Source organism: Scatophagus argus, chromosome 16, assembly GCF_020382885.2.
Source record: "Scatophagus argus isolate fScaArg1 chromosome 16, fScaArg1.pri, whole genome shotgun sequence".
Lineage (NCBI taxonomy): Eukaryota > Metazoa > Chordata > Actinopteri > Scatophagidae > Scatophagus > Scatophagus argus.
The window spans coordinates 11,477,361-11,494,359 of record NC_058508.1 but is presented as its reverse complement, the minus strand read 5'-3'; the positions used below and the strand labels follow the sequence as shown (position 1 = coordinate 11,494,359).

The 16,999-nt window shown below is 42.1% G+C and overlaps 1 protein-coding gene across 1 annotated transcript; it reads left to right on the top strand.

Annotated features, from left to right (window-relative positions):
- Window positions 1-1,017: 1,017 nt before the first annotated feature.
- On the top strand, window positions 1,018-16,146 carry LOC124073045 (voltage-dependent calcium channel gamma-4 subunit-like). The gene is made up of 4 exons (XM_046414944.1): window positions 1,018-1,682; window positions 10,955-11,038; window positions 12,560-12,700; window positions 13,087-16,146. The coding sequence occupies exons 1-4, from the start codon at window positions 1,460-1,462 to the stop codon at window positions 13,611-13,613; spliced, it is 975 nt and encodes a 324-aa protein (XP_046270900.1). The 5' UTR covers window positions 1,018-1,459; the 3' UTR covers window positions 13,614-16,146.
- Window positions 16,147-16,999: the final 853 nt, after the last annotated feature.

Sequence of the window (16,999 nt, the reverse complement as noted above, 5' to 3'; positions counted from 1 at the left end):
TTCTTCATTGCTATGTAGCTCTTATAATATGACAGTGTAACAGCACAGCATTAAAGCCTGTATCCCATGACCATATCCCATTTCAATTACGTTTTGCATTGTTTATGCATGGTAGCTATACAAGACATGAAGCAGCTGCAGAAAGTTGGACTGAGTTGAACTGAGGTCATCTGAATGTTGTTCCTCTGTCACACACAGGCGGTTCAGTTTGTTGAAAGCTGACAGTTTTACAGTTGTTTCTATAAACCTGAAGCATTCACAGTCAGCTGACTGGATTTTCATCAAAAGCCGGGCTGGCAGAATCATCAAGAGTGGTTGCCTTTGTTTTTTGTTGTTGCCTGAGGCACCTTGCCAGTCAAGCCATCTCCCACTGGTTTCAGAAGCTTCCATCTGGCTCAGAGATGAGATGTATTAAGCACGTCTTTAATGTGGTGGTCACATGGACATTTGCATGTCTAATAAACCAATTTGTCAGCTGCATGACCTCAGAATGAGAATAAGAGGAGTGAAGAGTCTATCTGTCTATTTATCTACATTTTTACTTTCAGCATTATGTTCTCCTGTGACACTCTTGGGAAATCCGTTGAACCTGAGTGATATACAGTGTGCTCTTTGGTCACATAGACTCCCAAGCTTCTAATTGCTTTTTTAATGGTCTGTTCAGCAGGGGATTGGTTGTTTGACGTTAATGCATTACAGTGAGGGACGGTTGTGTCAAATCGTCTCATTATTTCTCTCCCCCACCCCCATCCTCACTCTTTGTGACGGCTGACTGTGAATTTGGTAATATTCGTGGATTCTGAATTCAGTTGAGGGAAAATGCCTCACACGAGAGATTGTTTGGCTAATTAATAAGCTTCTTTCCCCCCCAGTGGCAGATCCCACGTGTTTAAATGCATCAATGACCCAGACTGAAAACTGTAATGTCACAGAGAGTTTTTTTTCTTTATTTATTTCAACAGCTCATCTCTTCCATTGGTTAGATGTAGTGAGGGTGGGGTCTCACTTAAGAGCCGTTGACGTAGCCTAGTCTTCTTTGGCAACGGGTTTTAACAGAGACGCAGTCTGTGTGGGGACACAGAAAAGTGTTTCGAGACAAAAATAAAAAAGGGGGCAAACAAAAGAATGAAGCGGTGAGGCGGTTTGAAACGTTCTGATTTAGTACACGATGCTGCTGCCTTGCTGTCCTGCGCGCTTCCATCCTGTGCAAAGCCTTTGGAGTGGGCACAACCGGTGTCCTCTCCTATCCTCAGCAGCAAACAGTTGGTTTTGAGCATCAAGTGAGCGTTTCATGCCGTATACCCGCCTCTTCTTCTTAACCGTTCTCTGGGCGACAACAGTAGCACAGAAGCAGAGAGAGTGGACGCACCCAAACAGGTATGAGCAAAGGATCCGCGCCTTGACGCGCTCCGGTGAGTGCATGTTGGACCGGTGAGAGTGTGGACTAGTATGAAGCGCAATGGCTTGGTGTGACCGCGGAGTTCAAACGCTACTCGCCACTGTGGGGGCTTTCGCTGCCTTCAGCCTGATGACCATCGCCATCGGCACGGACTACTGGCTCTATTCACGGGCGTACATCTGCAACAGCACCAATGCCAGCACAGACGAGACCCAATCACAGCTCAAAACCAAGAAGGGCGACCTCACCCACTCCGGACTATGGAGAATCTGCTGTATTGAAGGTAAGTCTGCTCCAACGTATGGCAATCTCTAACGTATTCAGAGCACAGCACGGTAATTTAGAGCTGCACAGTTCCATGTCTCGCTCGACAAATAGTTTGAATTCTCTCTCCTTTTTTTCCGAGGGGGACTCTTTTGTTTCCGTGCGCGCAGACACCTGAGCGCACAAAAGGACGCGCTCTCTTTACGCACGGCAGATGTCTCAATTGAGACGCAGCAAATGAACCTCTAAGGGTGGAAAAAACTTTCACAGGTTATGGGTCAGACGGAGAACATACTGACTTCAACACCGCTGATCTGCTGAAGTTGCATGTTAGCGAGAAACACATGGTTGGTGTCCCGCTTAGTGCTAAACTCAAGCTGTCTGCCGACTGTTACATCGCGTTGTTCGGGCATAGGCCCACACAATAAATACGGCTGTGTTATAGTCTGTGAGAGGATGCGATGCCAAGCCGGCGCGTCTGAGCCCATTCACTTTTAAGCCGGTCACTGCCAGGAAATGTGCGCGCTATGAGTCTAGTTTCATTCATGTCTTCATTGTATCCGATGCTGTTGCTTGGCAACATCCCTGACATTGCTATGGAAACATGCCCGGTGATTTAAAAATAGATGGCTCTGAGTTCGCGTCATGTCCAAGCGAAACAGGAAAAAGACATTTTTGTTAAAGGATATGAAGTTCACATCACCCGTTTCGTCTCTTGGTCCATTTGGAAAGTTGTTTTGATTCATTTTACGCGTTTGATGTTTGAATAGGAGGTGCGCTGACTGTGACGTCTTACTTCAGAGGCAGACAAACGCTCATTCATTGACCAGTCTTGCTTCCGGCCACCCTTTGCCTTCTCGCCTCAGCTATCAATGAATGAGTCGATATGTGACTAGATTGATTTGTTCATGTCGCAGATGCCTGTCATAGGAAAGACAGAGAAACAGATTTGTAAACAAATGTCCCGCTACAGGAAAGAAAAGGGCTGAAACTAGTACGTGTTTCTCCAGAATTTGTTTCGAGACGTCCTGAAAATGTACCAAAACTGGCAAAATGTATCTTAAGATGCACTGCAGGCATCATACATATTTTTTCTTTAATGAAATATGGGTTGCGCATGGCAATCTGCAGAGGCGGTTTTTGAAACTTTACCTCAAAACATCGTTTTAACTTCAATAAACTGCAGGAAGAAAGACTTTGACCAACTCTAGAGACAGACACGTCACAGATACAGATGTGTCTACAGGAGGTGTCCAGTCTAAACACAGCGCAAACGTGACACACAGCGTTAGTGGCATTTCTGGAGCATCACTGCAAAAAAATTATAGAACAAAAAACTACTCTAAAATGTTCTTTAATGCATTTTCTTTTAAGTGCCTTGTCTTTTGTGTATATACGATACATGATTTGATGATATATGACTTTTTTCACTGATATAAGGACATTTTTTTGTTCATGAAAAGACATCTAAATCTGTTTCATTTCTTCCTCTCCCAAAGGCAGCTGAATATTTTATGCTATACTGTCACCCAAAAAACCTTGCCTTTATCTGCAGTTTATTTTGTGGACTTCTTTTGCTTTCATTCACATTTTCAAGACTTAATGTCACCAGAGACCACATAGAGGGGGAGATTCAGCTGTCATCAATGATTAACCTGACCCTGGGCTTGTCTTATGGTGATGATGGATGCTTTAGACACATGCGAAGAACATCCTGGTGTGTTATGACACCTGCAATTTACTGAGAGTCACGCTTGGGTGGGCATCTATCTGTGATGTGGACAGACTCAGGCACAGTTTGCATTATATCCTATAAGAACCTAAGAAATGAAAATAATTTACAAATCACTGCCAACTGTTACGTCAAGCATGATTTCCCACTAGTGCTTTGAAGTAAACAATGAAAGTGGATTAATGACAGTAGAGACTGAATTGACGTTGATGAGGTTGGGGACAAAGACCGCCTCTGTGCAACGAGACTTTTCCTTTGTAAAAGCAAAATTTGCACACACAAAGGCCAGTCTATCATATCATTCTCTGCAGCGCTAATAGTTTCACTTCGGCGCCTCTGCTCAAAACTACAAGAGACTGGACGGTGGCTCTGTTGTCATGGAGACTCATAAGTATAGAGGGGAAGACAAGGAAGGAAGACTAACCCCCCACCCCTCAACACACACACACACACACACACACACCCCTCTGGTCATAATGACAAACACACTGGGTTATTGACGGGGAAGGCTTGGTGTGTATCACAGCTAGGCAAAAAACATCACCACGTTTGGCTGAACAGATTGCAGCGACAACACATTGCTGTAACACACATAGCAGCCGTTCAGCACTCTTGAGCCAGTTTCTCTCTCTCACAGCCCTAAAGTGAGTGCGCTTCAGTGTTAGTCCCACTGCCAAATGACATTTCCAGGAGCAGGCAGGAATATACCGAACGTGCCTACTTTACAGTGAGGTCATCAATGTCCTCATTTATGGAGTCCTTCGCTTTTCTCAGCAGTCGTTTTGATTGTTTTTTTCCCCTCCTTTGTTTGTTTTCCCAGTTGAATGCCATGAGGCCAGGGTAGTGCACCTAATTTGTATCAGAGTCGGCAGTGCATCAGAGGCTGTCTCATATGTGCAGCTCAAGTTGATAAAACCAACCCTGACAACGAGAAATGACCTAATGATTAATCCAATCAGCTGGTCCATATTTACAGTAAATATCTCAGCTGGAGGTGGCATGAGTGGTGAGGAAGCTGATTTTCTTGGGGGTGGGGGGTGTTTTGGTGGTGGTGGTGGGGGTCACTTTGCCTTTCCCACCATTCTCCACAAGTCTGTAATTAAAACATGACAACTGAGAAGCTGTGCGGGGGCACTCATTAGCCAGCAGGCCCCAGCTTCCACCTCAGTCACTCTGTCCTCTCTTTTCATCTCTTTAACTCAACATTTTTTTTTTTTTGTCTTTTATTTCTTCTGCTGTTCTGCATTTTAATGAATCCTCTGTCTCCACTTTCATGCCAAACACAAACCCTGAGCCCCTTTTAATTTTGGATGCATTTCTTTTTTCCTCTTTTTAAACAAAGTTCCCCTGAGTCATATGCAAGCCGTGCTGACAGCTTATTTGCAAATAGGTAAAGAATTTGGTATTTTAGGAAATTTGTTGTCTTTCTGGCTGACGGTCAGATGAGAAGATTGATGTCACTCTCATGTCCGTACGCTAAATATAAAGCTTCTGCCAGCAGTCAGCTTGCTTAGCTTAGCACAAGAGTGGTATCAGTCCTCTCATCAACTCTTGGCAATAAGGCAAAGTGTAGTTGTTTCAATACAGAAACTTCATATTCTTCATCCAGTTAAATGTACCCTTATATAAAGTAATGATGTAAATGTATTGTAATAAGGCTAAATCCTGGCACCATACTACACTAGTTCCCCATTTGGTAAAAATCTTCAAAAATGTGGCTTGTTTCAGATGAGTACCTGGATAGTTGTGCCAGTTTTATAATACAAACAAAACTTGAAAGTAACAGAATTTAAAAAAAACAACAACAACAAGAATGCATTTTTTATAGGTTATTTAAAATAATATCAGGCTTAAATGACATAGGAAATATTTAATATGTGAGAGAACCATGAGTCTTAATCCACACTCAAACAATTAAATCTTAAGCAGTGTGTTGACAAGCTGTATATGTGCAATTTTCTAAGTAAGTAACAATGCATAACAAGCTTGACTACATGGAGCGATAGATCTCAGTTTCCCTCGAACAACGTGGATACACGTGCACAGTCCAACCCCAAGAGCTGCGTTTGAAGAATTGCTGCCTGGTGACAATTTAATTAACCAACTGTCAGTCATATCAACACTGAATCACTGATGTCTTCACCAAATTGCTTTTCTTTCTTCCTCACTTGGACTTGGGGGGGGGGGGGGATTGTTTGATTACACAGATGCTTTTATATTCTGCCGTGGCATTCTCTGCTTCCAAAGCTAATGAATGTTTGTGTTGAGTCGGTGCGAGTTGTGCGTTCATGTCTGCGTTTGATATCGAGCCCCAGTAACAGTGCTATAACTGTTTACAGCTTCATAAAACCTGATCATCGCACCTGCTGTAAACCTCAGAGCACTCTCCCTTTTCAGCGTTCACACTCTGCCTGTCACGAATCTAAAAGCAAAGCAGAACTCCGTTTTGCTGAGGGTCTGTTATGTGTAGCTTTACTGACAATAGATCACCCTGCTGGAGGCCACTGGGCTCTCGTGAAATGCAATATTAAAGTCACTTTTGATTGGTTTAATCATCAATCAATTTACAGAGCTGTTGGGGTGTGAAAATGAGGAAGTGGGGGGAGCTCTGTTGTCACTCCTAGAGAGTGAGGATTAAATGAGACAATGCTATTGGTGTATTCCGCTGAGGTCGCTCCCTTATTGGCTGAGCAGTATTAATTCAAAATAATGACAACGTGCATCATCCTGTTGCTAGTGGCGCCACAGCTGTGACAGCTGTCCCCAGTACAATGTGTGTGTATGTATGTTTGCATGTAACATGTGTCTGTGTGCATGTGTCCATTTGTGTCTCACAGTCGTGACAGATCTGTGAAGGGTTTTTTGTTTTTGTTTTTGCTAGGGAAGGGCCGTCTCTCATTTGGTGGGTATCAAAATAGATGTCAAAAGCATCCTTGGAGATTGTTTATGTAAATGAGCTTATTAAAGACTAACAGGGGTTGCCATGGAGAAGAGGAGGAGATGCTCAGCATGGGGCTTTGCAACAACCAGTCATGCCCAGGGAATCCATTATTTCCTGTGTAATCTGTTGACTGTGTAAGATTAATTCTCAGCCCGTCACAACACAATCACATTGCAACATGCCCCAAAATTGTGGAGCAGTTTTTCCTTTTTTTTTTACCAGCACTCACGTGACCGGCTGCATGTCTGTCTGGCCAACCTTTGTTTCTACATGTCCATTCAGTTTCACGGCTTTTACACTGCACGACTGTTCTATGACCTTTGTTTCACAATCCACATTTTGCCCTTTAACGCTGTCTCTGTCTTTCCTGATTTCTATCTTGCTGATCCCCTGCGCTCCTTTTCTGTCTGAGTCCTTCTTTAATGTGCAGCCTCCTATCTTCTTTTTTCATCCTCATCATTCCTCTGCTGCCTGTGCTTTTGTTGTTTCATTTCCTTGTACCGTCTTCCCTTGCTTAATCTCTGCCTGCCGCTCCCCCTTCCTCCCAGCTAGTCAGTATTCAGACTTTATTTCATTTTATGAAGGGTCCATCTGACAGCTTCCACACATGCGCACGCACACACACACACACACACACACACACACACACACACACACACACACACACACACACACACACACACAAATTGAACTGATAAGTGTCACTCATAAATCACAGGCCTCAAGGGCTCAGTTTATAATCAGATTACCAATCAGTTTCAATATTGTCTTTTATTTCTTCCATTCTACATCTAGCACACACACACACACACACACAGGAGACCAGACGGAGGCGTCATTGCAGGGGTCTAAGCTCAGGATACACAATATTGTGTACAAGTGAAAATTAATAGTAGCGTTTTGGGTTGACAATGAAAGGTGCGTTTTTGTGTGCAGTGTTGAAAAAGTGTGAAGCAGTTTGACATTTCAGTTTAGTGGAAAAGACACAGTGACACACACACACTCTCTCTCTGTCAAAAAATGCACGTATGAAATCCGCTACAAGCTTGGACGCTGCGACACGATTTAGTGATTACACAGTAATTAACAGCACAGAGAAGGTGTCTGTGTTTTTGTTATCTTCACAGTTCTTGATCTAACCACAAGAGCCAGATGTGTTTTTTTTCACACGGCACAAAGTCTCATATCGCTGCTTAAAATAATCTATAACCCTTTTTCCATCAGTGACTAGACACAGAAACTTGTGCTCCATTTCCACCGACTCATTTGACGCTAATTAATTTGATGTCCCTTATTAAGCAGCAGACCTAGTTAAAGGAAGCGAGCATGGCCTTGAAAGCTGTAGCACAGACAGTGAAGGCTGTTGACACTTCGGCATCTGGGAAATGGAGTTGACAGGTGTCTGTCTGTTATAGGCATAGGCTGTTATTGCCGAGGTTGAAATTTACATAGTGGTGAGTCATATCTAATTTCTGCTGCCTTTTAGGTCTGCAACACTGCCGAAAACGGGTCTTTATTGCTTACAGAGAACGGCAACAGTACATGAGGTTTAGCTATTTGAACATTCACTAAACCCTTCCTCCCAAACGGTGTTTGTTCAGTCACAGCATAGAAAGTTCAATTAAACCCAAGCTGGTATGCCATTGTTTAGATTTCTTCATGTGCCAAGGCTGTGTAGATGAGCTTCAAGTGAGAGCATTTAAAGAGTTTGGATGGTGGTGTCCTTTTCCATCCCTTTTGAAGGCAAAAACACAAGGAATAAAGTGTAAGAAATGTATTTAAAAATCTGCTCTAACATAAGATTGCCTTTATTATTATGTCTATAGCTAACTAGTTTATAACCTTACTCTTATAACCAAGCCTTAGTCCAAGTGCAGTCCCTTAATTTACACTTTAGCACAATATCACGTACGTCGCCGCGTTAGAGTTCTTATTTTAAAGCGCCAGCGTGCATGATTTAGTGGCACCTAACAATGAGGTTGGAGATTGCAACCAAATGAATACCCCTCACCTCACCCCACCCTTCCCTTCCAAGCATAGGAGAAACTAGAAAAGCATGAAAGGTCTTCTCAAGAGCCACTGTTTAGTTTGTAATGAAAACACAAATGCTTCTGCATTTCAGGTGATTATTGACCACTAAAAAAAAAAACAAAAAAAAACAACATAATTATGAATATTATGTAGGAATTCTACCAACAGAGCTGCTTACTGGAAATCCCACACGCTAGACCTTTTGAGTCAACACGAATCAGCTGGAAAAAGTCAGCCTGCAGGGAGACGGCGTTTCGAGCCAGCTCTTGGAGCTAACATTAGATTAATTAGCGGAGTAGCTACAGCTGATAACTCTGTCAGCGACAGACTTTTTACCAAAGCCAAGGTCATTGGTTCAGAAGCCTGCTTTTGTCCACAATAATATATAATCAAAGACTCACTGCTTCTAGAATTATTCAGTTTTCAAGTGGTAAATGTGCCACCATTACCATTGTGAACTGCATTGTGTGCTGTGTGAGAAATGAATACTAGCAACAATTAGGCTGTCAGAGCTTAGCGATTGATCAGTTGCTTTTCCTAACCTGGGATGCAGGTGAATGCAACCACAAATACAAATATGCATATGTTCAGATATGGTCATGTTAAAATGTGCGAGTGAATCCACAGCCCAGACCACCTTTAATTGTGTGGGTTTTGTTTTGTGGAATAACTTCAGTGTTGAGGGCATTCACAGCCCAAATGGTAAATGAATAGCCACAGAGCTTCCAGCATTACCACCGCTGTACTCAACACATCCATTAACCCCACCTCTAACCCTTTTCTCTGTAGACAAGGTGCTGTTTATACACTGGCTCAATTACAGCTACAGGCTTCTCTCAGCTTTGACCCCTCTCTCTCTCACCCCCCCAAATCTATTCTCCAGTTGCAACGCACCTCGGCATTAAAAAGCCTCCAGCACATGCTCTTTTGTTGTTAAAATAGGATTTCTGTTCCTCCCAACACCCAACCATTCACCTTAGCTGGATTTGGACATGCACCACAACCCCTCAAACCCCCCTGGGCAATGCAATCTTAATCTGACTACCATATAGCATATGCACTGATCCTCGAAACACAAGCCATCCCTCCCCGTGTCTGTTTTCTTCCCCCAATATGTATGCAGTGAGCTGTGATCATTAGTTCACGGAATTCACACTGCATACAGGGAGCTATGATCAATGACAACAATTCCTGTCTGACCCCCAGTGCGCTTTAAAAAGTTTAGGTCAAAGGTTGGAGGTGAAAATCATGGAGAGGGTAATGAGTTAATCCTGCAGAACGCTGCTTGTGGGTGCTACATGTATGAATCCAGTTTATTCCCTCTTTCAATGCTATAAGGTACACTATATGGACAAAAGTATTGAGACGTGTGACTATTACACCAACAGGGACTTTACGGATATTGCATTTTAAATGCATACACAGCTTTGCAGCTGTAATAGCTTCCACTCTTCTGGGAAGGCTTTCTACAAGATTTTGGAGTTTTTATCTGCGAATTTTTTCCCCTTCATGCAGCAAAGCATTTTGAGATCAGGTACAGACATTGGATGAAAACGTCTGGCTCTCTCTGTTCCAGTTCATCCCAAAGGTGTTGGATGGGGTTGAAGTCAGGGCTCTTTGTGGGCCAGTTTGGTCTCCCACACCAAACCTGTCCAGCCATGTCTTTATGGACTTTGCTTGTGCACTGGGACACAGTGAAGTCTTTCCTAACCCTACAAAACAGTCCCATACAAATACTTTTGTCTATATAATGTAAACAGATCACTTAGAAATAAAGGCAGAATGCATATTAAAAAACATGAAAAGTCTTTCACTCTACTCAGCAATCAGCAAATTTTTTTCTCAGTTTTCAAGTTCCTATATTAAGCAGTGTAAATAACACTTGTCTGACTGGTATTCATTGCTGACAGTTGCCTGAATCGAAGACAAAATTTGGTTTAATTAATTAGACAGGCTGGGTTTCACGTCCTGCTGCTCGTGTTGTCTGTTAGGACATGAACAAGACTAGTTGGAAAACAAATATGGGCTGGATGTGCTCATGAGAATGTAATTGAGAACTGCTAGCCCCTTGCCAAAAGCCTCTCAAGGACATAATTGAGGACTGTCCACACTTATTCATTTTTGAAAGAGCAACGACCAGTGGAGAAACTCCAAAACTCAAATGACCGATGGTGTAACTTCATCAGTCACCCACTCAGTAAGTCAGGGACAGACTTAGGTGTTTTTGCTGGATTGCATCGAAGTGGCCCCAGTCCAGCCTTCCCACTCCTTCCTCTTTTATCAAAGACTAGAGCACTGGAGCATATTACTCCAGTGGACACAGTTTAACAAAAACAGGTCACTAGGTGGGGAGCAACTGTGGCTCTGCCCCCATCACCCACACATCCCTTAGTCTGCTGAAACCAAGTGGAGTTTGATGGATTCTCATTTGAAGTCTTAAACCCTCAAGAGTCAAATAAATCCAGTTTAAGTTCAGCTTGCCTAAAAGGTGATTCACACATATACTCTTTATCCTATTTTTTTTCAGCTGTACAGTCCTCATAGCCTAAACATCACATTGATCTTTCTGCTTATCTTTGTCCTGCAGGCATCAATCAAGGCAGCTGTTACAGAATCAACCATTTCCCTGATGACAACGACTACGACACAGACAGCTCTGAATACCTGCTGCGTAAGTTCGCTCCACTCGTCTTCATTGTCTGGGTTTTTTGTTTTTTTTTTTAAATGTTGGCCCTTTTGCAGGAAAGCCACTCCCTTTTAACTTAATATGTGGTTCCGAGAGCTGTCTCTAAATAAGCAATGCTGTGTTATGCAGAGACAGATAAAATGCAAAACAAAGGTAGAGAACTGAGCAGAGAAATGTGACAGAAAGACAGGCTTTACTAATGTTCATGGCTGGTTTACAAGCAGTGCTGTATTAGGCTATGATCACATTTTTCACTTTTCTTGCATATTGTTTTAAAGAAGGAAATTACTTCTGATCTAATGGGGCAGTGGTAGCAAACCTGACTGCAAAGTGCCTTATCTGATTTGTCTGAAAAGCCTTCGTTCTTCGTATTCCAGTCATACTCTGGAGTTTTAATTTGCTCTCATACTTGAATGAAATGTCCCTTTGATGCTCCAACCCCACCAAAGACCTGGCACCTTGACTTTAGACGTTGAAGTTCATTATTTTTTTTTTATTATTATTAAAAATTAAAAACTAGTTTTAAAATGAAAATGAAAAATATTGTCTCATTTTCAAACACTCCACAGTTCGTGTTTTTTTTTTTTTTTTTACTTCTTAATTAGTTTAAGTGATGGTGGTAAAGGAGCAGAAGCTTATTTGCATTTCCCCCTCATTTTGCTTTATTTTATTTTATTACATGAAGCAGATTATGAGCTGTGCTTACAGCAAGAGGAACTCTTTAACTCCTCTTGGTCCTCTTGGTTTTGTGGTGATATAAAATCCTTGTTAAAAACCAATCTACTCCTTTTGAAAATTCAAGGTATTTTTCTGTGAAAACTGGTTAAAAAGGAAAATGACAAAGCTTTTACACAGATTGAGATTAGTTTGATATAAAATGGGGATATTCAATTAGCAAAGGACCTTCATTTACTGCACAGCCAATTCACTATCTGCCTAAATAGCTGAGAAGAACAAAGAAGACTTATCAGACTCTGGACAATGTCCAAACTCAGTCCATTAGCCAGAAGGGCTTATTCAACTTCACAGTTGAATAAGCTCATCCATCCTTGGTAAAATGGCACAGTGATTCATTTCTGGGGAGGTGATAGTCAGTGAGAGCTCTTGTTACATCCCACATCTGATTAGCAAAGCTTTGTCACAACAAAGCCCAAAAGTATAAAAGATAATGGAGTTTTCAAAAATGGATGGGAGAGGAGCACCGGATGGATGAGGACTCAGTATGGTAATGAAAATTCACATTATAAAAGAGTCAGTTTTTTCTTTTAAAAGCTGTGTTATGAAATGAATGTACAAATTACACACTTGGATGTATTTAAAAAATGCTTTATAGTTTGATTTATTGCTTGATGGATTCATTTATTCATTTGTATTCATCTTTCACTAACTGGTCTCTTTATTGTCTAGTCAAATGTTGGTTAATGAATTGTGTTAAAACTATTTACGGTGACTTAATTACCCAGTTAATGATCTCTTTGCCATGTCCTCTCTCTTATACCTCGACAGGTATAGTTCGTGCCTCCAGCGTGTTCCCTATCCTCAGCACCTGCCTGTTGATGCTCGGTGGGCTATGTGTCGGGGTGGGCCGAGTCTACAACAAGACAAACAATGTACTCCTCAGCGCAGGCATCCTCTTCGTAGCTGCAGGTGAGCTGTTGGTTTTACACTGTCAACCATGGTCCCAATGAGAAGCAATCATGTAAGGGCTGGGGTCCTGTGATGAAGAAAGGCAGCTTGATGTGGCACCTGCAGTCACATATTGTACTTCATCAATGGTGCAATCATAAAGATGAACTTCATGAAGGAGGACAGGATCTTCATTCACTGCACACCTCCTGCTCAAGTGATGAGCATACATCAGGCCTCGGTACTGATGAGAGTCCTGTAATCATTGTCTGGTTTATTGGACATTCAGTTTCAATCATTGGATGAATTTGTGCCCGGGAAAGTCATGAATGATTGATCATCGTCTCTAGCCCTTTCCTCGTTTTCTGTCTTTTGATTCTATTTTCTTTCTGTTTCTTATTCATCAGGCCTGAGTAACATAATTGGCATCATCGTGTACATCTCCAGCAATGCTGGAGACCCCAATGATAAACGTGACGACGACAAGAAGTACACCTACTCCTACGGCTGGTCATTCTACTTTGGCGCCCTCTCCTTCATTGTTGCTGAAACTGTGGCTGTCCTCGCCATCAACATCTACATTGAGAAAAACAAGGAGGTTCGCTGGAGGGCGCGCCGCGAGTTCATCCGTTCGCTCTCTTCCTCTTCCCCATATTCGAGGATACCGAGCTTCCGCTACCGTCGGCGGACATCCCACGCCAGCTCTCATTCTACAGAAGCATCCCGGGAGAACTCGCCTGTGGTCGGCCTGAAGGGGGCGCCATCTTCCAGCGGGGCCCTGGACGAGCTGTCCATGTATGCCCTGGCGAGGGACAGCGTGACAGAGAACACATACAGCCCCGAACATGAGGCAGCCGCTGAGTTCCTCCAGGTCCATAACTGTTTTCCCAATGATTTAAAGGACGGGGTGAATCGCAGGACCACACCGGTGTGAAGAGCAGTTGCAGGGCCCGAGGTTCACTTGGAAGTGGATATGGGCTAATCTGAGTGCTTGTAATAGCCTGCCATCTTAGAGGCTGCAGAGTCTGTCCTTTTTGAAAAAGACCAGATGAAAAGAGCGGACAGTCAGCCGGACAGAAGATGAGCAAATTAGCAGCCAGAGTCATTACCTGCTTTTAGAGATCATCAAAGCAGATTAGAGTTATATTGTCTGTGCTGTAGCCAATGCGAAATTAGTGTTATCTTTCAACCGTCGAAATGCTTAAAATGAGCAGCGTGTGGATCACAACCCTTGTCCGTGTAACGATCACTAAACATTGTGGATGAAGTGAGAGTAAAGTGTTGAGATGTGCCAATCAGCAGTATTCTACCTGTAAAGTATTTAACAAGGTGCTAAATGAAATGTACTCTCCGACTTGAAAGTGTTCCATTTGTGTGTGCAGTTGATATAAATTGTGGATCTCACTCCAAAGTCTGTATTACGTCCTCATAGCCAGTTTGGTCTTGCCTTATGTAATCAAAAGTTTGAAAGAGACAACAGGGTCTCTATCTCTCAGTGCTGGCCTTTAGAATAACGAATGGCCTTTTAAACATACTCTGATTCAGAATATTTTCAATGCTTTTTCACGAGAGTGTGGTTTGGAAGTCAGTGTCTTAACAAATGACTGACTTGCCGAGTTGTAATGCCTTGATTGTTTAACATTTTAGTGGATTGTTCGAGTCAACCATCCAATATGAAAGGTTTTGTCTCCTTTGCTGTCTCTTCCTTAATCGTATTCTTCTCTGACATTTGCCAGCGGAACAAAATGTCCGTTTTGTCAGTGGAAACACCTCTGTTCAATGGCCCCTATTATTCACTTCCATATCAGTCCGCCATCCTTCCATCATACACCCTGATGGATGTGACATTGTGTATGTGCCTGTCACAAGAGAAGACCAACTGACAAAAAAGGGGGTGCCCAGAACTGTGAAAAGGGAACAGGTCAGGACTTCCTTTTGCACCGAATGAAGCTTTGGCATCCAGAGAGCTTAATGGATAAGAATCGGAGCCAGACGGAGAATGTTTGTCTGTCTGTCACACCCCATGTGAGTCCATCTGGTTGCCTTCAACAGAGGACCCATACAGAAGCAGAGGGAGCTGTCTGCAACTGCGTCCCTGAAGGATTTGGCTTTAATAACCAGACGTGTGTGTGTGTGTGTATATCTGTGTGTGTGCGCGCGTGCACGTGTGCGTGCCGTCGTCCTGCATGTCCATCATGGCTCTTTCTTTTAGTTCTCTCAGGAAATACTGTGTTGTTGTGGCAGGTTGAACACTTTGAGGTCCTCTCCGTACTTTGTGGCCATGCCGGGAAACGGACCAGTGATAAAGATAAACCTGGTGAAAATGATGAAAGGGGAAAAATGCCATTGTTGTATTTAATAAATGTGTTTGCTTGAGCTTGCTCCAAGAACCAGCTGGGGGTGGATTTTTCAGTTTTAGGGCTATTCAGTGGGATCTGGTTTGTCAAGCGAGCTCACTCAACCACATTATATAATTTGATTGTACTGTGTAATGTGTTTGATATGTTGTTAGAGATAACACTTAATATACCAGGCTGAGCTTGTGTAAAAGAAAGCCATCAGTATGATACTTTATTTGTTTTTTGGTTTTTTTGTTGTTGTTTTTTTTTGTTGTTGTTGTTGTTGGGGGGGTGGGGGTCCTGATGTGTTTGTTTGTAATGTAAAGCTGTAAAGTTGTATATAAAAGTACAATAAAAAAAATGCATAAAGATTAAAAAAAAAAACAATGAATGTGCAAAGACATGAACAGAGGATTCAAAGCATTATTTTGCTGAACAATGTCTCAATAATAATGCCTTGATGCAATCTGGCATTAATCATACAATTAAATTCACCGTTTTATATTCAGGTACGCACACACTGGTTTTGCTGTTATCAGTCAAAAACGTTAATCTATTAAATATTCTGTTTTGTAAGGTGAAGTACAGTAAGTAGCCTGCATTTAGGAGACAAAACTAGATTTTCCATTCAATGTCTATGTGCCAGCTGTACTTCAGTGTATGTACTCAGAGTATATTGATTTATGACTTACTATTGTTGTGAATTAAGCACATTCTCAATTTTTCCCCCAAGAAATTAATTATAAACGTCTGAGTATGGATGTTCAGAGGGGAGGTGCTAGTTGGATAATTAAAAAAAAATCAGAGGAAAGAAACTGAGAGATTTGCCATATTGTATAAAAAATATGAACTTGTTTTCCATGCTGCAGTAGGTTTAGGTAAACTTACTGGAATAATATCACCACTGTAAACTTAGTCTCATTTTTTGATAATGGATAGTAGAGTGCCTTTGTTTAATTCATAATATACTGTATCTCCTGTATTTATTGCCCCAATCAAAAATATGTTTATTTGATTTAATCTGAAATTATTTTAATGTTTTTTTTGTTTTCTCATTATCACTTTGTAGTTACAACCAAAAACATTCTGTTATAGACAAATAAACTAAATCAGGGTTATGTTGTTGTGCTTTAGTGGTGATTTATTTTCCTAGTGGCTCTGTGAGGCACAGGGACCTGAACTTTCAGCCCTTTCTCCAGAGTGTCACCGTGCTATCATCTGTTAATTATCACTAAACACAATGTACAACTGAGGCTGATGGGAATAATGTTGGTTTGGCAAGTATTTGGTCATTAACCAAAGTAATAGATAAACTGGATAAATGTTTTGGCCTGATGATGGTGCTGGATTCTAAGTGAGGGGATGGCAAAAAAAATTCGCCCAAAGGGGGACAGGAAAAGATACATTATATAGACAAAAGGATTTGGACGCTCTTTTTAACTGAATAACTTTATAATTGAATTCAGGTGTGATATGGGGCTGTTTTTCAGGGGTTGGGCTGGACCCCTTACTTCCACAGAAGCAAAGTCCATAAAGACACGGTTAGATGAGTTTGGTGTGGAAGAACTTGACTGGCCCACACAGAGCCCTGACCTCAACCCCATCCAACACCTTTGGGATGAGCTGGAACAGAGATTGTGATCCAGACCTTTTGGTCCAACATCAGTGCCTGACCTCACAAATGCTCTACTGTATGAATGGGCAAAAATTCCCAGAGAAACACTCCATGTGGAAAATCATGTGGAAAGCCTTCCCAGAAGAGTGGAAGCTGTTATAACTGCAAAGGGGGGGACCAACTCCATATTAATGTCTGTGTATTTAGAATGTGATGTCGCTTAAGTCCCTGTTGGTGTCAAAATCTGGTGTCCCAGTACATTTATCTGTATAGTGTATGTGTGCACCAAATCCATGGCAATCCATCAAGTAGTGGTTTAATTCAAAACCACAAATGTCAACCTCATGGTGGTGCTTGAGAAAAAAT

Excerpts from the sequence above, each read along its gene's own strand:
- LOC124073045 (XM_046414944.1), top strand. The coding sequence starts at position 1,460 with ATGGCTTGGTGTGACCGCGGAGTTCAAACGCTACTCGCCACTGTGGGG. Across the intron at positions 11,039-12,559 it reads CAGCTCTGAATACCTGCTGC|GTATAGTTCGTGCCTCCAGC; the intron begins GTAAGTTCGCTC and ends ATACCTCGACAG. Across the intron at positions 12,701-13,086 it reads CATCCTCTTCGTAGCTGCAG|GCCTGAGTAACATAATTGGC; the intron begins GTGAGCTGTTGG and ends CTTATTCATCAG.